At 49.1% G+C, this 22,917-nt stretch overlaps 1 protein-coding gene across 1 annotated transcript in view; it reads right to left on the bottom strand.

Annotated features, from left to right (window-relative positions):
• The window catches only part of LOC138251518 (B-cell differentiation antigen CD72-like), a 220,133-nt gene that overhangs the window by 29,035 nt on the left and 168,181 nt on the right, over positions 1-22,917 (bottom strand). The window contains exons 6-7 of the mRNA XM_069205656.1: positions 8,289-8,324; positions 302-468 (exon numbers count right to left, since the gene is read on the bottom strand). Coding sequence (XP_069061757.1) covers positions 302-468; positions 8,289-8,324 — 203 coding nt within the window. The remainder of the gene's footprint in view (positions 1-301; positions 469-8,288; positions 8,325-22,917) is intronic.

The raw sequence follows: 22,917 nt of genomic DNA, 5'->3' as shown, positions 1-22,917 counted from the left end.
TTCTTTTTTTGAGGGTTGAAAGGTATGGCCTGAGTCTAAGATGATTCCTGGGCTTAAACTGTGTCGGTTGCAGGATGCCTGCCTGAGATCTATGGAACTGCCTGGGATCCCTTGTGTGTGGAGCCTTGGAGGCTCAAAAACATCAATTAGCACTGTAGCACATTTTAGCAGGATATAAAACAAGAAGGAACAATGTTAATCTTCAAGATGCCAAATGCACTTCTCAGAAAGTGAAATTACAGTTTAGTTTGTGCCCTTTGTCTTCCAGTTCACCTGAAACCTGCAGGGTCCATGCAATTACCTTTAAGATGCTGTCTTGTGATATGACCACAGCAAGTGTGGTGCTCTTTGACTTGCAGGCCTTTTCACTAGCATCTCTGGTGTCCCATTTTTCCGAAAAGAAGTAACATTTTCTATTGATGAGAACCCATCCTATGGGGCAATATTTAAAATAGCCTGTACCTGTAACTGAAAGAAAACACAAACATATTAGGTACCTGTACGAGCACAGTGACCCCTCCCCTCCTTCTTTCTGTAAGTGTGGCAGCCCCCCTCTCTGTCACTGACCAAACTCTCAGCACACCAAAGACCCTGTCACAAGAACAGCTGTGAGCTTGAACGATGCAAGCTCAGTGCAAGAGGGCAGTAACTTCCAAGCCAGGAAGTTGGAAGCATACAACTGAGGGAATCTGAGGGAAGGTCAAGAGTTTTCGTATGATATCTGTTACCGATGTCCCACCTGAGGCATGACACTTCTCCAATTTAAATGCCTGCCTTCCGGGATATCAGACCAGTTCCACAAAGTTTTTCAGCTGATTTAACTACTGTCTGCAGCCAACCTACTGTGCAAAACTACACTTCAAGCGATCCATCTCATTGAGTGGCAGGAATGGTCAAGACCATAGTCCCACTTCTTTTGGTTGTAGTCACCCGTGTCTGCCAGTGTTACCTTCTCGGCCACCGTGATCCATGTTAATTGTGGGTGCAACTACAATTTAAGGATTCGTGATATCAGGGGAAGAAAAGCCACAGTGCGGTATTTTGTACAACTCCCTCTCTTGCTGGCCATTACCATGCTATCTTGAGTCACGCTCTAAATATTGATCTGTCTTTTATATTATCAGCAGTGATGTAATAGGTAACATCACACACAAATGAGACTGTAAGGGAACAGTCATCATCGTATAATCCCTCAATAAATAACCTTTGCTACACACCAACAGCACAGATATTCTCATTCTAGCCTACAACTAAGTCACAGGTATAAAAATATATTGGAAAGGAAAACTTCACCCATTGTTCCTTGTGGCATGCTTCACCATCAGTGTTCCTTCCACATCTGAGTAGATTGATACCACCGACATGGACTCGACCACGATCATGAGTACAGAAATAGTTTTGGCTGGATATAGTTAGGGATCCAGATATCTCGACCACAAGTTATTTAGCCGTATAACCTAGGTAAATTACTTTATTAGGCTGGTGCCGCTGAGTACCGTGGGAAGGTTGGTGGAAGTCCAGGCCGTGGTGTGGATAACCCATGGTACGGGTTCCATCCAAGATAAGGGGTTCTGAAATCAAGTTGCTCATAGATAGTACGGTGTTACCTTCTTCCTCTTTTAAATGTTTTACCTTTCGAGTTCCCTTATGGTTTCTAACAGGGGAACGCCCCCCTTGCATACATTATGTCTGGTGCAGGCATAATGTGGCACAAGGGTTTACATAGTGGCGAAATGCATGCATTGCGCCACTTTGTAAATATGGCGCAGGGAAAATGTCACTTTGGAGAACCCCTAGCGTCATAAAAATGAAACTATGGCAGCGCTAAGGAGGCACTAGGGGCTCTTAAATCTGCCCCTTGGTGCGTAGCAATGTAAAATGTACCACGACATTCACATCATAGAAAGCAACAAGGCCTCTCGAGCTGTTACTGTTACCACTTTAATACTGTTATGATCATCACCATGAAATATCAGATCAGCACTGAGGTGTGTGTGGCCAGCACACCGCAGTGAACATGGACCAATCACTTTACCACCTTAGGATGGCTGAGTAAAGTAATTGCTATGTGTGAGCTGCAGTCTACCAAACTGAGGCCCTCATTATGAGTCTGGCTGTCCTGGGTCCTGCAGACTGGCGGTGGAGGTCAGACCGCTGCCAAAGCCGCAGTCCGGCCTCCACATTACGACCGTGGCACCACCAGGTTGCCGCCAGTCGACAGCCTAGCGGTGCCGGCGCTTTTAATCTGCCAGGGCAGCGCTGCAAGACCCTTCTCCACCCACCGGCTTTTGTATGGCTGTCCCACCGCCATGCAAAGGCTGGCATAGACAGGGTGACGGGGGCCACATAGGGGACCCTGCACTGCCCATGCACTTGGCATGGGTAGTGCAGGGGCCCCCAATGACAGCCCAGTCGCACTTTTCATGCCCGAATTACAGGCATTGAAAAGTGCAATGGGTTCTGCTGCACCCGGCACACCACAACATTGCCGCCGGCTCAATTACAAACTGGCGTCAAGGTTGTGGTGAGTATTCTGTGGGCTAGAAGGGGGAAATGCTGCTTCCGCCTGCTGGCCCAGCAGAAAACTCATAATTGGGCCAGCGGGGGGAAAATCAGATTGGTGGTTGTCCGCCCAAAATAGTTTGCCGGGCGGCCTCCGCTGCCCGGCAAACTCAAAATGAGGTCCTGAGTCCTGGCAGTGCCCACAAATCCTGATATCCCTCCGAAGTTATTATCAAATTCTGTCACATCAAATAATGGTAATAAATAATGACACTGCAAAAACAGTACTACTAAGAACTATAAAAAAAAAATGCAGTTTATCATTGTGAGAAAGTAGCCTCTTTCTAGCATTGTTACCCCCACTTTTGGCCTGTTTGTGAGTATATGTCAGGGTGTTTTCACTGTCTCACTGGGATCCTGCTAGCCAGGGCCCAGTGCTCATAGTGAAAACCCTATGTTGTTAGTATGTTTGTTATGTGTCACTGGGGCCCTGCTAGCCAGGACCCCACTGCTCATAAGTTTGTGGCCTATATGTGTTCCCTGTGTGATGCCTAACTGTCCCACTGAGGCTCTGCTAATCCGAACCTCAGTGGTTATGCTCTCTCTTTATTTCCAAATTTGTCACTAGCAGGCTAGAGACTAAATTTACCAATTCACATTGGCATACTGGTACACCCATATAATTCCCTATTATATGGTACTGAGGTACCCAGGGTATTGGGGTTCGAGGAGATCCCTATGGGCTGCAGCATTTCTTTTGCCACCCATAGGGAAGCTCTGACAATTCTTACACAGGCCTGCCACTGCAGCCTGAGTGAAATAATGCCCACATTATTTCACAGCCATTTTACACTGCACATAAGTAACTTATAAGTCACCTATATGTCTAACCTTCACCTGGTGAAGGTTGGGTGCCAAGTTACTTAGTGTGTGGGCACCCTGTTGTGTTGTGTGTGTGCCACATTGTTCAGGGCAATTTCCCCGGACTTTGTGAGTGCGGGGACACCATTACATGCGTGCCCTACACATGGGGCACCACCTATGTGAAGCGTCACAATGGTAACTCCGAACATGGCCATGTAACATGTCTAAGATCATGGAATTGTCAGCCCAATGGTATTGTAGAGACAATTCCATGATCCCCCGGATCTCTAGCACAGATGCCGGGTACTGCCAAACTCCCTTTCCGGGGTTTCACTGCAGCTGCAGCTGCTGCCAACCCTTCAGACAGGTTTCTGCCCCCCTGGGGTCTAGGCAGCCCTGGCCCAGGAAGGCAGAACAAAGGATTTCCTCAGAGAGAGGGTGTAACACCCTCTCCCTTTGGAAATAGGTGTGATGGCTGGGGAGGAGTAGCCTCCCCCAGCCTCTGGAAATGCACAGATGCTGCCAATCTCTGCATAAGCCAGTCTACACTGGTTCAGGGATCCCCCAGCCCTGCTCTGGCGCGAAACTGGATAAAGGAAAGGGGAGTGACCACTCCCCTGACCTGCACCGCCCAGGGGAGGTGCCCAGAGCTCCTCCATTGTGCTCCAGACCTCTGCCATCTTGGAAACAGAGGTGTTGCTGGCACACTAGACTGCTCTGAGTGGCCAGTGCCAGCAGGTGACGTCAGAGGCTCCTCCTGATAGGCTCTTACCTCTCTTGGTAGCCAATCCTCCTAACTTGGTAGCCAAACCTCCTTTTCTGGCTATTTAGGGTCTCTGCTTTGGGGAATTCTTCAGATAACGAATGAAAGAGCTCATCAGAGTTCCTCTGCATCTCCCTCTTCATCTTCTGCCAAAGGATCGACTGCTGACTGCTCAGGACGCCTGCAATATCGTGACAAAGTAGCCAGACGACTACTTGCAACCTTGTATCACTTCATCCTGCCGGCTTTCTCAACTGTTTCCAGGTGGTGCATGCTCTGGGGGTAGCCTGCCTCCTTCTTGCACCAGGACCTCTGAAGAAATCTCCTGTTGGTCGACGGAAACTTCCCCCTGCAACCGCAGGCAACAAAAGACTGCATCACCGGTCCTCTGGGTCCCCTCTCAGCACGACGAGCGTAGTCCCTGGAACTCACAACTCTGTCCAAGTGACTACCACAGTCCAGTGACTCTTCAGTCCAAGTTTGGTGGAGGTAAGTCCTTGCCTCCCCACGCTAGACTGCATTGCTGGGTACCGCATGATTTGCAGCTGCCCTGGCTCCTGTGCACTCTTCCAGGATTTCCTTTGTGCACAGCCAAGCCTGGGTCCCCGACACTCCTTCCTGCAGTGCACAACCTTCTGAGTTGTCCTACGGCGTCGTGGGACTCCCTTTTGTGACTTCGGGTGAACTTCGGTTCACTACTCTTCCGAGTGCCTGTCCGGGCACTTCTGTGGGTGCTGCCTGCTTCTGTGAGGGCTCCCTACGTGGCTGGGCGCCCCCTCTGTCTCCTCATCCAAATGGCGACATCCTGATCCCTCCTGGGCCACAGCATCATCCAAAAACCTCTACCTCGACCCTTGCAGCTAGCAAGGCTTGTTTGAGTCTTTCTGCATGGTAACACCTCTGCAAGCTTCTTCACGACGTGGGACATCCGTCCTTCAAAGGGGAAGTTCCTAGTCCTCTTCTTTCTTGCAGAACACTAAGCTTCTTCCAACAGGTGGCAGCTTCCTTGCACCCTCAGCTGGCATTTCTTGGGCTCCTGCCCACTCTTGACACTGTCACGACTCTTGGACTTGGTCCTCTTGTTTAACAGGTACCCAGGTCCGGAAATCCACTGTTGTTGCATTGCTGGTGTTTGTTCTCCTTGTAGAATCCCCCTATCACGACTTCTGTGCTCTTTGGGGGTAGTAGGTGCACTTTACACCTACCTTTCAGGGTCTTGGGGTGGGCTATTCTAACCCTCACTGTTTTCTTACAGTCCCAGTGACCACCATATACTGGTGTTAGACCTGTCAGCCTAAGGTTGGTCTTTCCCACAACTATTTGCCTTCCTCTGCCATTTTTTCTAAACTTGTGTTTGCTGGCCTTAGGACTCTGAGCACTTTACCACTGCTAAGCAGTTCTAATGTGCATGTGCTCTCTCTTCTTAACATGGTAATATTGGCTCATACACAATGGGCATAATTAATTTACCTATACAGCCCTAGTAAAGTGGTACTGTAAAATGCCTCTAGTGGGCCTGCAGCACTCCTTCTGTCACCCACTTACATAGCCCTTTAAACATGTTCCAGGCCTGCCATTGCAGAGCCAGTGTGTGAAGTTTAAACTGCCATATCGAACTGGCAAAATGAACCTTTTGCCAGGCCCAAGCATTCCTTTTTAAGATAGGTCACTCCTACGGGCCGCCCTGGATGGCCCAGAGGTCAGGGTCAATGCATTTAAAAAACAGGACATGTACTTTTAAGTTTTACATGCCCTGATAGTGAAAAACTCTTAAACTCGTTTTCACTACTGAAAGGCCTTTCATAGGCTAAGATTCAGATTACCTTATTACATTTTAGAATTGTAATTTCCAAAATGGAAGATATTACTGGTTCGGGTTTGTTGTCCCTGGACTCCTAATTTACAATCCTAACATGGTGAACTTGCATTCTAAATTACAATTCTGAAATTGCCAGCCTTAGAAAGGTGGAATTTTCTTGCCTTATCCATTTGGTGCCTACATCCTGTCTCTGGTCATGTGGCTGGGTGTAGTTGACATTTTGACTTTCTGTATTCTACCTAAACAGCCACACACAAAAGGAGTTTAGGTGAGACTGAGTGGGTCTTCACTAGAAGGATTGGAGGGAGAAGCTGGGCAAAGTCTCACTTACTCCTGAATAGGCTGTGTCCTGTCTCCACACAAAGGGCTGCATACCCACTGTAGTTAGTCTGGAGCCAGGGAAAACAGGTCATCTATGCACTTAAAAGGCATGCCTCTAGAAGTTTCTTCCCACTTCAAAGGCATTACTGTGTATACAAGAAGGACCTCAGATGGCATCACTTCAGTATACTTCTGGATCTGTGGATATTGTGCCAGGAAGAAGGAATGCTGTGCTGCTGAAGGTCCACTCTGCTGGTCCGCAATCTGCTGGACTTCTGCTTTGCTGTGCTGATCTCTTACCTGGGTGACAAGGACTGGACCTGCATCTCTTGAACCCAAAGTGAATCCAGGACCTAGTTGGCTGGCCTCCTGATCTGAAGCCTCCGGGACATACCAGGCTTCAAACTATCTTGCACCTGCACCTGGAATCAGCCATCTGTGAGTCTGCCCTGCCAAGTCGTGCCACCCACAGTCCTGGCCCCTTGGAAGTGGGCCTACGGTGCTTACCAGCAGAACCAGTGCATCTTCTCTACTGAGCAATGTATACACAAGCAGATCAAACATAGCTCCCCGGCTGCAGCATGGATAGGACCTGTCGCAAAAACTCAAATCACCCTGTGCAGTAATTGAAACCAAAACCGCCCCAGTGGTGAGGCGCATCCACAGCCCAAGTCCTCGCCTCCCTTACTGATGGCAGCCTCAATGACAACATCGGACTTCTCATCGCAACCTTGCAGCTTCTCAGAACTGTTGTATTGTCACGTTTGCACTGTATCGCCGATACTGGACTTCACAACACAAGCTCCATTGATGGATCCTCTATGACAACACAACAGGACCTCGCACCGCAGACTCACCACATCTTGGGCCCGACACATCGCATTGGCTGCACTGCGCATCTTCGACATGGATCCATGCAATGCTCCGCAACCAGGATTTAAGGTATTCTGTTCAGCGAGCCTAACTGGGTCCCTGAAGCCGGACCGCACTCAAACGCAGTTGGCCTGAATTTGTGACTTTGTCCTGGTCTGGCACAACCAGATTTTCCAATTGGCGCTATTTTCACTGCAAACTTTAAAATTCAATAGTTCCTATTCTGTTAGTTGGTTATTTGTCATTTCGGTCTTGTTTTAATTATTAAAATGTACTCTACTTTTCTAATCCTTCTGTGGGCTTCATTTGTGGTGTTTTTTCAATGTTTTGCTGTTTGAGGTGTTGCACAAATACTTTACACATTGTCTCCGAGTCAAGCCTGAGTGCTCTGTTCCAAGCTACAAAGGGGGTGAAAACAGATTTATTTGCCTGACAAGGATTATGGTTGCTGCTTTACCAGAGATCATGCCCCAGTCAACCAACAACCCAATTTCTTACAAATGGGATACCCTAACTTACAGGTGCTGCTGGAAGGAAGTCGTAATGGACCCCCCAATCCGAGCACTAGACTCAATATTGATATTTCTGCTTGTGAATGATATCCAGCAAATCAACCAGGAACACAGAACACACAGGAAATGGGGCCTTGATAAATATAGTCGAACTGAACTATGCCGTACACTAAGCAAAGCTACTCACTTATTAAAAACTTGAACAAAACAATAGCATACAAAACTAAGGGCTTGATTTAGATATTGGCAGATGAGTTACTCTGTCACAACGGTAACAGATGACAGATATCCCATCCGCCGAAATGTAAATCCCATTATCCCCTATGTGTTATGACGTAGTAACTCATCCACTAATGTCTATATCAGGCCCTCTAATGCCCTCAGCCCCAAACAAGACCCCAACTGTGTTTCATAAGGCCCAGGCCTCTTCTAAATGGGCAATACTACTCTACAGAAGTGGCAAGGCTGTGAGTTCCTACTTGCTGAGGAAATAGCATCCATCATCAGTTCTATCTCTACTCACAATTCACTTGTGGATACATCCAGCCATATCTTGGGTAACCTCACAGGAAGAACAGTCTTCACCCCATCAGCACCCACCATTTCCCATCCTTACCTCGCGTGCAAATCTAACCTGAAAAATGCTGAATCCTCATCTGTTTGTTCATGCCTGTCAAAGAGATAAACACAAAATGGGCCTTCTTTTTAATGAGGGGTTGTGAAATAGCAGGTATGTTTTCACAAAGCTAGCAGGTTGAATGCCTAAGCGGATGTTCGAAAGAGCACAATACTAGCATGCATTGACAAAGCCATGAGGCATGGCTGCTGTATAATGGATGGGCTCTTCATCCATCAACACTATGCATTCATCTCCCACCTTGTCTGCCTACTCCCCACACAGATATCCATCGTTCAACTCACACACTCATCCATTTATCCTTGGATTCATGTACAACCCTACACTCTTCATCTAAACATTCATTTATCCATTACACTCACGCATCAACTGATCATTCACCCACACAGTCATGCAACCCATATTTACCCGGATTAAGGTCCAACATTACATTAATGAACATGTATAAACTTGATGTAAAAAGTAATAATATTCCTCTTATATTGCAAACCATCCATACAGTCTGACAGAACGCATAGCTGGACATGATATGATATGATGCTGTATGATGTTCTGCGACATGGCATGATCTGATATGATATGACATGATGTGATATGATATATGACATGATATATGATGCACAGATAGATATGACCTAGGTTCGTTTCCATTGAAATGCGGACATATGACATGTGTCAAACATTTTTGTCAGAATTCTATGAAGACATTTACTAGTAACAGAGATCGTAAAAAGTTGTTAATTAAAAATATAAAGAGAGCAGGACAATCCCTTGGCAGTAGTGAGACAAACATCAATTCACCTCCTGTGCTTTTCGTCTCTAATAATGACTCCTAAATAAAATACTAAATTATATGATGACTTCCCTATTCAGCACTTAGATAGAATCCACACAAATTGGGGTTGAGTGCCTTTAATACATCAATCCACCTACTCTTGCTCTGTATCAAAATTATCTGACATTAATAAGGTCCTGGTCCACCTGCAAGTGAAGCCCTTCTGTCCCCTGAACTCTGACCTCTGTCAGAAGTTGGAGGCCCAACAAGTACAAAACGCACACATCTCCCTCCTATTTACTCCCTCTATACATTTAATAATATGATTCAACCCAATATAACAAACGTCAATGTTTTATTTCAACAAGATATAATATAAGACAATTCCCCCACCTATATAGCACATCACACACAAGATATATCGTCGGATAACATAAAAACAAACACAACACCAAAAAGAATAAAACAAAAATTACATCTATACATCAACACAACAATCACATACATATAGACCAACACACATATATATATAAACTTCACATGAAAAATACCATATGTTTTACTATCATACACTTCATATATCAAAAGAGCAAAAGTGGTCAAATGACTAACTCTAAGTTATAAATGTTACATAAATTTAAAAAAAGAACGGAGATCAACATGATCATAAATCTCCAAATCCTTCCAAAAAATTCAATTCTAATATGTGCAAAGATAAATGTCCAGAGTACATGTCCCCATCATAACACCAGGCTCTGGGTAAAAACAAAGAGTCTATATGTATTTCACCCGCTATTTCTTAGTGTTGAAGTCCACACATCTTTACTCATCCGGGCAATCATTCACCGTTGTCATTGCCATGTAATTCGCTCTTGCCATTGCCTTTGCTATTGCCGGTGGAGGAGTTTGAGGCCCTCCTCCACCTGCACGCTTCTGCCTGCGCCACATCCCTGGTGTCTAGTTGAAGAGCTCTGCTCTTCTGCTGGGCTGTCCTCTGCCTCTTTCCTATTTTTCTCCTCTTTTTTTTCCCTCTTTTTATTCTTTATGTACCTTTCGCTTTCTGGGCTTTCCCTCCCTTCTTCGTTTTTATCTCCCTCACTCTGCTCTGTCTCACATCACTCTCGCTCTTACCCCTCTGTCACTTCCTGCTGCTGCTGCCCCCGCAGCCCCGCCCCCTCCTCTCTCTCGTTTCACTCTTCCCAGCGCTGCTGCCCCCGCGGCCCGCCCACCTTTTCTTTGCACCGTTTCCCGCCTCCCAGCTGTCCTCTCCTCCCCCCTCCCTACTTAACGGCGCCCGCTGCGTGGTAGGAAGAGCAACCTCACTGACCTGGTCAGTGAACTGCTCTGCCACCGCTTAGCTCCACTGGCAAGTGAAGCCCTTCTGTTCTCTGAACTCTGTCAGGAGTTCAAAGCCCTCCTCAACCCGCAGGCCTGCACCTCATCCCTGGTGTCTATTGGCAGAGCTCTGCTCTTCTGCTAGGCTACCCTCTGCCTCTTTCCTATTTTTCTCCTCTTCTTTTTCTCTTTTTATTCTTTGTGTGCTTTGTGTGCCTTTCGGTTTCTGGGCTTTCCCTCTCGTCCTGGTTTTTATCCCCCTCACTCTGCTCTCTCCCACATCACTCTCGCTCTCCCCCCTCTCTCACTCCCTGCTGCTGATGCCCCCGCGGCCCTGCCCCCTCCTCTCTCTCGTTTTACCCTTACGGCCGCTGCTGCCCCCATGGCCCGCCCCCTTTTCTTCTTACTGTTTCTCGCTCCCGCCTCCCAGCTGCCCTCTCCTTCCCCCTCTACTTAATGGTGGCTGCTGTGCAGCCGCGCAGCAGGTGTGCTGCTGGCACGCCTAAGGCAAGCCCGTCCGCGATCCGAATCCGACCAGCGCCAGGACTCCTGGTCCTGCCACCCGCCACCTCTGCACTTCAGCAGCACTCATCTCACTCAAACCAGGATGCAACAAAAACTGCAAGCAAGCATCACCAGCTAACACCCATGGTCCTTTTAGCTGCCTCTGCTGCCGCCAAATCTGCACCACCACCAAGACCTTGTACCGACCACAACCCACCTGCAACAACACCTGACCCCAAAAACTCTGAAGTGCATTCTCCTCAACGTCCGCTCCCTCCACAAACACGCTACCGAAATCTGGGACCTCCTTGACAGCACCACCCTGGACGTCGCGTTTCTCACTGAGACCTAGACAAACACCACCTCAGGCCTGGACATCGGCATCGCCATCCCCCAGGGATACAAGATCACCTGGAGCGACTGCCCCAGCCGCCCTGGGGGAGGGGATCAGCATGGTCCCCAGGTACAACCTCCGCCTGAACACACACTTCAAAGACTCCGAAGAACCCACAAGCCTGATGGAATACCTCCACTTCAAGCTACACACCAGCTCGACATCCACCATCAGGGAAACCCTCACCTACCACCGTTCCCGACCACGTACACCCTTCGCCGACTCCATCACGGACTGCATCTCTGCACAAGCCATCACACCCTACTGGGAGACCTCAACTTCCACCTTGAAAATCTACAAGACCCCAACACCGTATCCCTCCTAGACAACCTCCACGACATAGGATACCGACAGATTGTGACAGAGCCAACACACTCAGCAGGACACACCCTTGATCTCATCTTCACCACAGGAACATCCGCTACCTTCATTCACACCACAGAACTCCCATGGACAGACTACTGATGCATCCATTTCACCTTCAACACTCCCACCGTCATCAATCCCCAACACCAAACATAACATAGAAACTGGACAAGAATAACCGACGATCAGCTCACCGCTGCCCTCGCTACCGCCGCCCCACCATCGACACAACGACAACCCAAACACCGCAGCACATACTTTCCACAAATGGATCACCGACTGCACCAACACCATAGCCCTCCTCAAAAAGAACAACAGCACCCAAGCAAAGAAAGTCAGCTGCATCACCCTCGAACTCCGAGAATCTAGACGCACTTGTCGCTGCCTCAAAAAAATCTGGAGAAACACCAGCTCCACAGAAGCCCATAGCAACTTCAGAGCTGCCACCACCGCACACCACCAACTCATCAGAAACACCAGAAATAAAGCTATTCAAGACAGAATCTCCTCACACGCACACAACAGCAAGGAAATCTCAAACATCATCAAGGAGTTTGCCCAACCCAACACTGAAACAGCGGACATCCCACCTTCACAGGACCTCTGCAACAGACTCAACACTTACTTCCACCACAAAATCAAGACTATCTACGACAGTTTCAGCAAGGACAACCTACACACAGAACCCCATCTGCCCAAACCCGACACCAACAAGCCAACAATCACCACCTGGACCCCCCCACCACCGAAGATATGTTGAGAACAGTGAGATTTACACACTCCGGGGCCCCCACGGGCCTATGCCCCCACCACATTTTCAACAGAGCCCCAGACACCATCGCCCCCAAGCTCCGCCTCACCGTCAACAGCTCACTAGCTACCACCACATTCCCTGACGAATGGAAACACGCCGAGATCAACCCCCTCTTCAAGAAACCCTCGGCAGACCCCACTGACCTCAAAAACTTCAGAGCCATCTCCCTACCCCCATTTCCTGCAAAAGTCATTAAAAAAGCAGTCACCAGCTAACTCAACACGTTTATAGAAGACCACAACATCCTCGACATCTCCCACTCCAGATTCAGGAAAAACCATAGGACCGAAACAGCCCTCCTCGCCGCAACAGACGACATCTGCTGCCTGCTGGACAAACGAGAGACTGCAGCACTCATCCTACTAGACCTCTTGCCGGCCCTCGACATAGTCTCCCTTCACAAGCTGATAAGAAGACTCAACGAAGCCGGCATCAGAGACAAGGTCCTCGACTGGATCCAATCCTTCTTCTGCGGCAGAACTCAACGAGTGAGACTCCCCCCCTTCCTCGCAGACCCCACACCACCTCCTGCAGAGCGCCCCAGGGATTCTCCCTCAGCCCCACGTTGTTTAACGTCTAACATGGCCCCCACTAACCACCCTCGTCAGAAGCTACGGAATCAACATCATCTCCTACTCCGACGAAACCCAACTCATCCTCTCCCTCTCCAACGAACCCAACAAAGTCAGACACAACTTCAACGAAGGCATGGAAGCAGTCGCCAACTGGATGAGATACAGCTGCCTTCAACTCAACGCAAACAAGACAGAGATGCTCATCATGGGCCCTCAACCCAATGCGTGGAACGACTCCTGGTGGCCATCCACCCTCGGAAACCCACCCACCCCCACCAGCCAAGCCCACAACCTCAGAATCATCCTGGACTCCAACCTCAGCATGAACCAGCAAACTCGGCCACCTCCACCTGCTCCGCACTCTCTGCCTCCTACGCAAGTCCTTCAAGTGGATCCCCCTTGAATATAGAAAGACCGTCACACACACCCTGATCACCAGCAGACTGGGCTACGGTAATGCACTCTATACCGGAATCAGCAAGAAACTCACCTACAAGCTACAAAACATCCAGAATGCGGCCGCCAGACCGGTCCTTGACCTACCTCAACACTGCCACATCTCAACACCTGCCTACACTGCACTGGCTTCCCATAGAAAAAATAATCACCTTTAAGATCCTCACCCACGCACACAAAGCCCTCCACAGCTCCGGACCAGCCTACCTGAACCAGTGACTCAACCTACACGTACCTCACATGGCCCTTCGCTCAGCCCAGCTCTCCCTCGCAGAAGTACCTGCATCAGGAAAACCAGAACAGGAGGATGCTCCTTTTCCTACCTCGCAGCCACCGCCTGCAATGCCCTTCCTCTCCACATCAGACAAACCACCTCCCTCCTCAGCTTCACGAAGGAACTGAAGACATGGCTTTTTCAATAACCACCACACCGGTTGATGCTACTCTCCCCCCATGCCTTGAGACCTTAACGGGTGAGTAGTTGCTCTTTACAAGCACTGATTGATTGATTGAATAATATTGAAGGGGTGTCCTTCACCATTATTCTAGCCTCTACTTGCGCATTATCTGGCACACTTATCCATTGTCCTCCTGATACTTCAGCTGCTTCCTCACAGCTTCCTATTGATGCACTAGGTCAACTATCCCCTCTCCATGCCAACTACCTGGTACTGGGAGCCTTTAACCTTCATGTGGATCACCGAGCAATTCCTTTCCTCCTTGGAAGGTTTAACCTACAGCAACTAATTAAGGTGCCTACTCACACAGCAGGTCATTCCCTGAACCTTATTGCAACTAATCCTTTGACAGTCATAGGAAAACCTGGTCTGAAACTTATTTGGTCTGACCACATTCTGGTCCCTTTTAGTCTACTCACCTCCGTTCTGAAGTCATCGTCTAGGCCTTGGCATAAAATCTCAGACTCCCGGCTTATGGAGTCGCTTCAGTCTAGTCCCTGCCTTGAGACGAGGAACTTAGAGCGGGCGCATCATGTTTTAAAAACTGGTTGGGTTGATGGTCTTGGTACCATTGCTCCTCTGAAATCCCACTCCTCTAAGAGGCTAAAACCTTCTGGCCCTTGGTTCTTTGATGCCTTAAGATAGAGAAATCAATAGGAAAAAAGGATAGAAGGGCAATGGAACTCTAAGTATGACAAGCGGACAAAAGTACTCTGAAAAAATACCATGCAGTTATTTGTTTGGCCCAGAGATGGATGAGGCTTTTACTGCCTCATCAATCTCTGGGGTAGCAAATAAACCGAGACGGTTGTTTGAAATTGTCAACTTTTTTTTCTCTCCCAATGCAATAAGAAACATCCCCTCTCCTTCTGTCATGTTATGTGAGGGCCTCTCTGATTTCTTTAAAAAAAACGTCAAAACCATCTATGATCAATTTGCGGCACAGAGTTCCATTCCTTAAGGAGCTACGTCCAACCCTGATTCTGGTCCATCACTTTCCAGTTTTGTCCACATACTCTTAAGAGTAATCAGCAGCTGAACTTGCAAGCTGCAAGTCTGGCTCCCCCCCTGCATCCCAGGTCGCCGGGCATCTTAAAACTTGCTGCCCTGTGATGAATAATATTTTGATCAAATTCCTAAATGACTCACTAGACATTGTGCTGCTTCTTTACAGCTGGAAACAAGATCTGCTGCATCGCCTCCTTAAGAATCGATCGGCTGACCCTAAGGTTATAGCAACTTAGACCAATATCATTTCTTCCCACTGTTGTTAAATTACTTGAGAAAATTGTAAACAGGCAGATATTAAATTTTCTTGAGTCTAATCATCTGCTCCACGACTCCCAATCAGGATTTCGTGTGGGCTGCGGCACGGAGACTGTCCTGCTTGAACTCACTGACTATATCAAATAAAATTTGGGAGCAAGCACTTCGGTTATGGTAATGCTTCTTGATCTTTCCTCAGCATTTGATACGGTTTCTTCAACCCTTTTGCTTGAGAGACTTGAAAGGATCAGTATTAGAGACTAAGGGCCAGATGTATGAAAAGTTTTTGCACACGCAAATGGTGCGAATCGCAAAAATCGACCGTTTGCGAGTGCAAAAACTTGGTCTGCGATGCATGAAAGGCATTCGCAGACCAAAAATAAGAAATTGCTAAATTTGTGATTTCTCGCGTTGCGACCTGGTTTTGCGAGTCGCATTTTGCAATTCGGTATTTCCAGTAGGAGATTGCGAGGAGCAAAATGCGAATCGCAAAATCCGAATCGCAAAGAGATGCATCAAAAAATCGCAATTAGCGATTTTTCGCAGAATGGCATTTTGCACATGCAAAATACCACTAAGTGAAAGCAGGTGGTAACCAGGTGCAACCTATATGAAGTGGCCCAGAATGCCTCAGACCCCCCCACCACAATGGCTGCACTCTACGTCATGGCGAGGAGGATGAGGATCCTGGCAGGTTTGAGGGAATGAGGAGGAGACAGGAGCGCATTTCTAGAGTGCGCATTACACTATTTGACCTGACAGAGGAGGACATATTTGAGAGGTATAGGGTGAACTCAGCCATGATTCATGATCTCATAGCTGAGCTACAACCCATACTGCAGCGCAGAACACTATGGACACATAGCATACCCACCCATGTGCAGGTATCATGCACCCTCCACCTACTTACCTCAGGGAGCTATCAAGGGGTCATAGCAGCGGCTGAGGGGGTCACACATAGCACCCTCTCCTGATTTGTCAATGCATTTATCAACGCCATGCTAAGCAAACTCCAACAGTACATCTGATTCCCCCACACCCCACAGGAAATACAGCAGACAAAAATTGACTTTTATCAAATTGCACACTTCCCCCACATCCTAGGTGCCATAGATGGCACATATGTGGCAATATGCCCACCATCAGTCACAGAGTATGTGTACCGAAACCGTAAACACCAGCATTCCAGGAATAAACAGGAGATATGCAATGCCACCTACATCATAACTGATCTCGTGGCCAGGTAGAATAGTGGCTACTTGTGCAATCTTGCACAATATAGCTACAAACAGGGCCATACCTACAGAAATCAGTGACACCGAATCAGTTGAGGATGACGATCCCATACCACCTCTACAGCCAGCAGACAGGACCAGTACAGCAGAGGGGCGGCAAAGGCCTGCTGACATCACACACAACCATTCCAGAAGTGAGTATGTACAATCAAACTCTACTGACTACTGTAGCTATAGTGAGAAATAAAATGTATTCCTTTACGGCAGGTTATGAATTGCGATGTGTAAAATAAAAGGGGGATTGTCAAAACGAAAATGAACAAATTAACAGAGTCCCACACTATTACTCCATAGTGGGGACACCAGAGTCAGTGAGGCAGAAGTCACTTCCTCCTCCCTCGCACACCCCTGGGGCGCCCAGTTGCATCACTGGCACCCTGAATGTCAGGCTCTGTGGCAGTGCTGCGCCTGGCACTGCGCCGTCTGTGGTCTGGAGCTGGTAGGTGCACACTGCTGAGGCTTGAGGTATCCTCCGTGTCACCCAAGGCAACCTCACTCGGAGTGGCCGACCTCTGTCCCAATACCTGTTCGATCACAGTGGTGACCTGCACAAGGGCCTGGACCACATCCTTACTGGTGTGTGAAGCCTCAACCTGGGCCGCCACAGCACGACGGGCAATGAGGGCGGTGGAGTTGGCCATGCGATTGGATGACCGGCAGTATGTCGCAAAAATGGTGCTGAATCGGTGCTCATGTCTGCGTCTACTCAGGCGTTCTTGTCGCAGCTCCTCGCACAGGTCATGCACAGCAGTTGTCACCTCACGAGTGTCCTGGGAGGCCTGTACCTGTCCCTCACGCAGCTGGTTGATGTTCTCATTGAGGGTGTCCAGTCTCCGATGCAGTCCGACCGTGTTCCGATTGTGGACTCTGAGGCTCCTGTCCAAACTTTGGATCCTTCTATTTTGCTGCCGTTGTTGCTGCAACATTGCAGCCTCCAGTCCACCGAACAGAGATGTACCCTCAGCTGCCTCCTGCAATTGCTGTAGTGACACTGGGGCACGTGGACGACGCGCTGCAGGACCCCTGTCCTCCGGTACCTGGCTGCGCATCCCGGATGCGGATGGTGTGCCGGAACTCTCCTGCTGCACATCGGAGTCACCACTGAGGTCCGGTAGTGGTAACGGCCTAGGCCTGCGGCGCACAGTAGGAAGATTGCTGGACCCACTGGTGTTGTTGTCTGAGGGCAGCTGCGTGTCCGTGTCCGCTACACCCGTCTCTGCTGTGGCTGCTGTGCCAGGCCCACCTGCAACAATATGCAGCATGTCAGTTCTGTATGTTACATTATCTGTCCAGAAATGGCAATAATACTATACATACTGCTGTACATGGTGTAGTGTGTGTTGTGTTACCTTGGATGCCCTATGCTTGCTAACATTATCATGCCACTGTCTGTTCTAGTTTGTGGACCGCGACTCCCATAATGCATGTTTTGTCTGCTAATGAGATGTGGAGTGGACTACTTCACACACTACTTCACATTACATGCTAATTCCTAAGTGGCTTTTATTCATGCACATACAGTGTTCACAGAACAGATTTGGCACTTACCTTGGCTGGTACTTGGTTGGGCCGAGGTGTCTATGTCAGTGACCCCTGTCACTGCTTCTGGTAGGAGGGTTGATTCCACCAGGTCCTCCAGTGGTGTGGCAGGTGGCTCCGTTGGTGGTCCACCTCCTGTGCTACTGGCCTCTGCAAGTCGCCTTGCCACCCTCTCCTTTGCCCGGGACCGCAGGTCATACCAGCGCTTCTTGATTTCATCTATGGAGCGCTGGGCCACTCCAGTGGTGCAAATCTTCGTTTGGACGTCCAGCCAGAGTCTCCTCTTCTCGCTCTCTGGCACCTGGAGGGAGGATTTGCCAAACAGGAGGTCATGGCTCCTCACCACCTCCTCTGTTAGGATCTCCAGCTCCTGCTCACTAAATTTGAGCTTGCGCTTCCTCTCCTGCTTCTCTGCTCCAGGACCTTGGGGCTCCATGGTGGCTCAGATGATGCTGCTCCTTCACAGTGCTCCTCACAGTGGCTGGGCTGCTCTCACTCTGGATGCTGGCTTGGGTGTGGCTTTTGTACCTGCCTGGGATGACTCATTTCCCGCTGATGAGTCATCAATCACCTCCAGGTGTGCATTCTCGAACTTTCTCGCATTTTGCGATTTTTTACCGAATCGCAAAAAAAAAGCAAATTGCGAGAATGCAAATTGTGATTCGGAAAATGGGCCTCGCAAACCACAAATAGCGATTTTTAAGAAATTGCTAATTCCGAATCGCAATTTTGTTACATGGCCAATTGCGACTCGGAAACTGCGATTTCTTAAAATTCGCATTTTGTGATTCGCAGACCCCTGTTTCCATACATCTGGCCCTATGCCCTGTCGTGGTTGAAATCCTTCATCAGTGTTCGCTCCCAGTGTGTTTTTCTTCCACCTTTTAATTCTGCTTCAAAACAGTTAGAGAGTAGAGTGTGTCAGGACTTGGCTCTGAGCCGCACCCTTTTTAATATATATCTGGAATTACTGGCAAAACTAGTCGAGTCTTGGGGAGTGAGAGTCGTATCCTATGCGGATGATACCCAACTCCTCCTGACCTTTCAGGAAAAAGAGCCTACTACTTTGGGCTCCTTCAAACTCTGTCTCAAATTAGTTGTTGACTGGATGAATGCAAGCTTTTCAAAGCTTAACTCAGATAAGACTGAGATTCTTTTTTTGGTATCAAGACCTGCCCTGAACCTGGCATTTGGTGGCATTCGTATATGGGTTCCCCCGCCTTCCGGCACCTGTGGTAAGACAGTCTAAGGGTGAAATTTGACTCCGACCTTACCTTTGATCCCCAAATCAATTTAGGAGCTTTAGGGGTGTGGAAGCAAGTAGCCAATAGGTTACGAGGCCCAGCAGCTAATCTGCCCCTGAGGTGACCAGATCCGGTGGATTGTGCCACCTTTACTACCCACAACTCTCTTTTTTGCCACATTTAAGATGGAAGAACTTTCCCGGTCGTACAGACCAGGTAGCCCACCCTGAAGATGTGGCTAGCCTTCTGGGGGTGTACGCATCCTGACTATCTAATTTTCCAGCTTGCCTGGGTGCAAATCAGCCTGGGGCAGGGAGATGGCTTTGTCCATGCTGGGGGACAGACTTCCTGCATATCACAGGCTGTGTGCCCTTTAAAGCTCATCACCGCTGAAGATCGACTTCCCTAGCCTTAATGGGAGAGAGGGAGGTCTGACCTCCTTCCTGCCCAGTCCTTTGTCCTGACTGTAGGGAGTGCTCATACCTTTGCCCAGAGGGTTAGAAACCTGTCATGGTGGCAGCAGTTGCAAGCTGGCTGCCAGAGCACAGAAAAACTGGGGCAAGCAGGTGGGCAACTTCTAAGTTTGCCACATGGGTGCATGCCACATCTACCTCAACATGAGAATTGTGACAGGGGTGAGAAGACACGTTGTCTGTTAACAAACATGACATATTTCGGCAGTACTATAATGGAGCTGGTGACCTCAGGGTAACTTGGATGCCAGCCCATGTTAACCCATGAGATGCTGACCACTTATAGTAGCCTTTAATAGTAAAGGCCACTATTGGGACATACAAGCTTGCACTTACATGCTCACACCTTTAATATATGCACCCTGCCTTTCCTAGGGGTGACTGACATATATTACAAATAGTGCATTGACTTCGCCACACATGATGAATGCAAAGTCGATATTGAGCAGTTTGTACTGCTCCTGTGGCCTGCTATGGCAGGCCTGCTGTCTATAGTTTGCTTGGGTCACTCAGTGTGGCACAAACAGTGCTTCAGGTCCTGGTGAACAATTTAGGGGGGTTAAATTCCTTACCAATTGAGGTACTAATTAACATGTACCAATTTAGGAAGAGAGCACTGGCACTAGGGCCTGGTTAGCAGGCTCCTGTGCACTTTCAGAGACATAACCAAAGCATTTAGAGTAAAAAGGGTGACCATCCAAAAAAGGCACTTTACTACACCAAGAGAGAGTGCATGTGCTATGCAGTGTTTAGAACGGGAAGAAACAGGGGCGTGGTCTGGCCGCCAATCAAGATGGCCACTTTAAAGAGAGCTGCGCACGCCGGCGGGCCCGAACTGCGGAAAGTGGCATCTCGTGTGTGGCGGGAGTCAGACACTTGCAACCGGAGCGGCCCAGAGCACCAGGACCGGAGGATGACGACGCAGGGTGAGTCCTGAGGTCTTGGATTTCGCCCTACTGATGCTCTTGAGGGAGTGAGGCCTAGGGGGCTGGGCAACATTTCTTTTGGGCGTTGTCCACCCACCCGTACCCAGCCTGTAGGGTTTAAGCGGCCTATAGACGGCGGGGCAGACTCAGGGAAGGGCTGCCATGGCATTGGTGCCTCGCCTCCCCCCAACAAAGATGCAGCCATCCACCCAGTCACCTGTTTGATTGCCATGAGCGCAGGCCAGGAAGGTGAGAAGGCATGGGAGGGGCCTGCATTTGAAACACTGCCCGGCCGCACAAGGGTTCTGACAACGGGCTTCAGCACCATCCTGTGCCCCAGGCCTACATCATTGCCATCTACTTTGCCCCAAAAGGAAGCCTGAGGATTGAGAGCGGGTCTGGAGGCAAAGTGACCAGACTACTTCCTAACAGCATCCCTAGAAGCCAGGGGTATGCTTTACTGCTCCAGACTCCCGAAGCAGGCCACCCTTGTTGCCACATGCCACATCCGTGAGTGTTGATTGGGGAAAGGTAGGATGACGCATCAGCGACCAGCCCTTGTGTGACCAGGACCACATCTCAGAAGGTGGGGGACGACGGTGCCCACCACAAGCCTCAACATCATCTTCAGGTAGACGGCGTCCCAACAGAGACACTAGCCACTGTGCTCTGACAGGCAATGCCTCTGTGGTGAGTACTGGGTCTCGGTTACACTACTGGGTCAACGCTGTGCCTAACACCCACCCCTAACTATACCTGGCCACTGTTGCCTCAGGAGGGTGCGGAGACCCCTCCAACCCCGGTGGCTGGGATATTGGTGACCAACTGAGAGATGCCCTTAGGTAAACCTCACAGCAAATCTGCCTGTAAACCTAAGGGCAACTCCTATTCTCCGCAGCATACTTCAGCAGCCCTGCCCCATGGCTGCAACAGGGGGATGCCACCAACAGGCCACACCTCCGCCCAATCCAACCCGGCGCAGGATCCAACTAAGGAGCGAATCCTGCAAGAAATCACCTTTGTGGGCCACAGAATATAGGAACTGGACACTACAATCCCCGCCCTAGCGGCCAAGGCCAAATCCATACGCCAGGATATTGTGGGATCCAGAAGAGAGTTCAGGGGCTAGAACAGCGTGTCACATCTATGGAGGACCGCCTCAATGTGATACCAGATAGCGGCCAGGAACTTCTATTCTTGTGTGGCAATGTGATGGACTTGGAGAACAGGAGCCGTAGGAACAACGTCCGTTTTTTCAGATTTCTGGAACAACTGGGGATATGAGTTTTGCAACGTTTCTTTGCCAGGCCCTCCCAGAGATCACCTCTGGAGTTCCAGCGAGCACACTGCATGGGCCCAAAACGTCCCAAAGGGGCGACAAGGCCCCGTCCCATCATTGTCTGCTTCTTATGACACGAGAAGGTGCGCCAGCTCCTCACCGCGGCCCGATCCCAAGATCCATATCACTGCAAAGGGCACAAGATCCGCATCACGGCAGACTTCTCTAAAGAGACTAATGAGCGACGCAAAATGTTCCTATCCCTACTTCACCAGCTAGACATAAAATGTGGCTTATTTGAACCTACATGGATGTGGATCACCAGCAAGGACAAATCAAGAGACTTCTTTTATCCGGAGCACCTTCATCTAATGACTCAACATATGGATATGGAATCGGTGGCAGTTTCAACACCTCCTAATGCAGCTTCTCCATCACATCCATTCAACCCTGTTTTCCAGGTTATCCAAAGGTACAATGTATATGACTCTCACCACAGAGGCAGGGATCTTCAGAGATTCTCGTGACCTCAGGACAACAGGGATTAGGCTTTGTTGGCAGTGGCTAACTTCACCCAGTCCCAAGATAAGGACAAGTCCTGTTTGCCACTAAAACCTGGCCTGTCCTCTGACTGAGACTCTCCAGTCCAGACTCCCCTGAACTTCCCCAGTCACCATGAATGGCAGCCTGTATCCTAGAACAGCACCCCAGAGAACAGATAACTACTATGCTGCATGCTCTGAGGGTCACAGGCCTCCTTTTATCTGTTATATCAAGGCTGACAAGATGTTTGAAAGTTGGGCTGTTCTTTCGTTGATTGCATGCTAAGTCACCTCACACTGCCATTTAATCCATGGCCTCAGATAGCTGACAGAGGGACACCTAGGACCATAAAGCACACCAGGGGCGAAACCCCCCTCTTGTTGT

This window comes from Pleurodeles waltl, chromosome 1_2 (genome assembly GCF_031143425.1).
Source record: "Pleurodeles waltl isolate 20211129_DDA chromosome 1_2, aPleWal1.hap1.20221129, whole genome shotgun sequence".
Taxonomy (NCBI): Eukaryota; Metazoa; Chordata; class Amphibia; order Caudata; family Salamandridae; genus Pleurodeles; species Pleurodeles waltl.
Note: the sequence above shows the minus strand (reverse complement) of the source record. Positions and strands in the feature narration are given on the sequence as shown.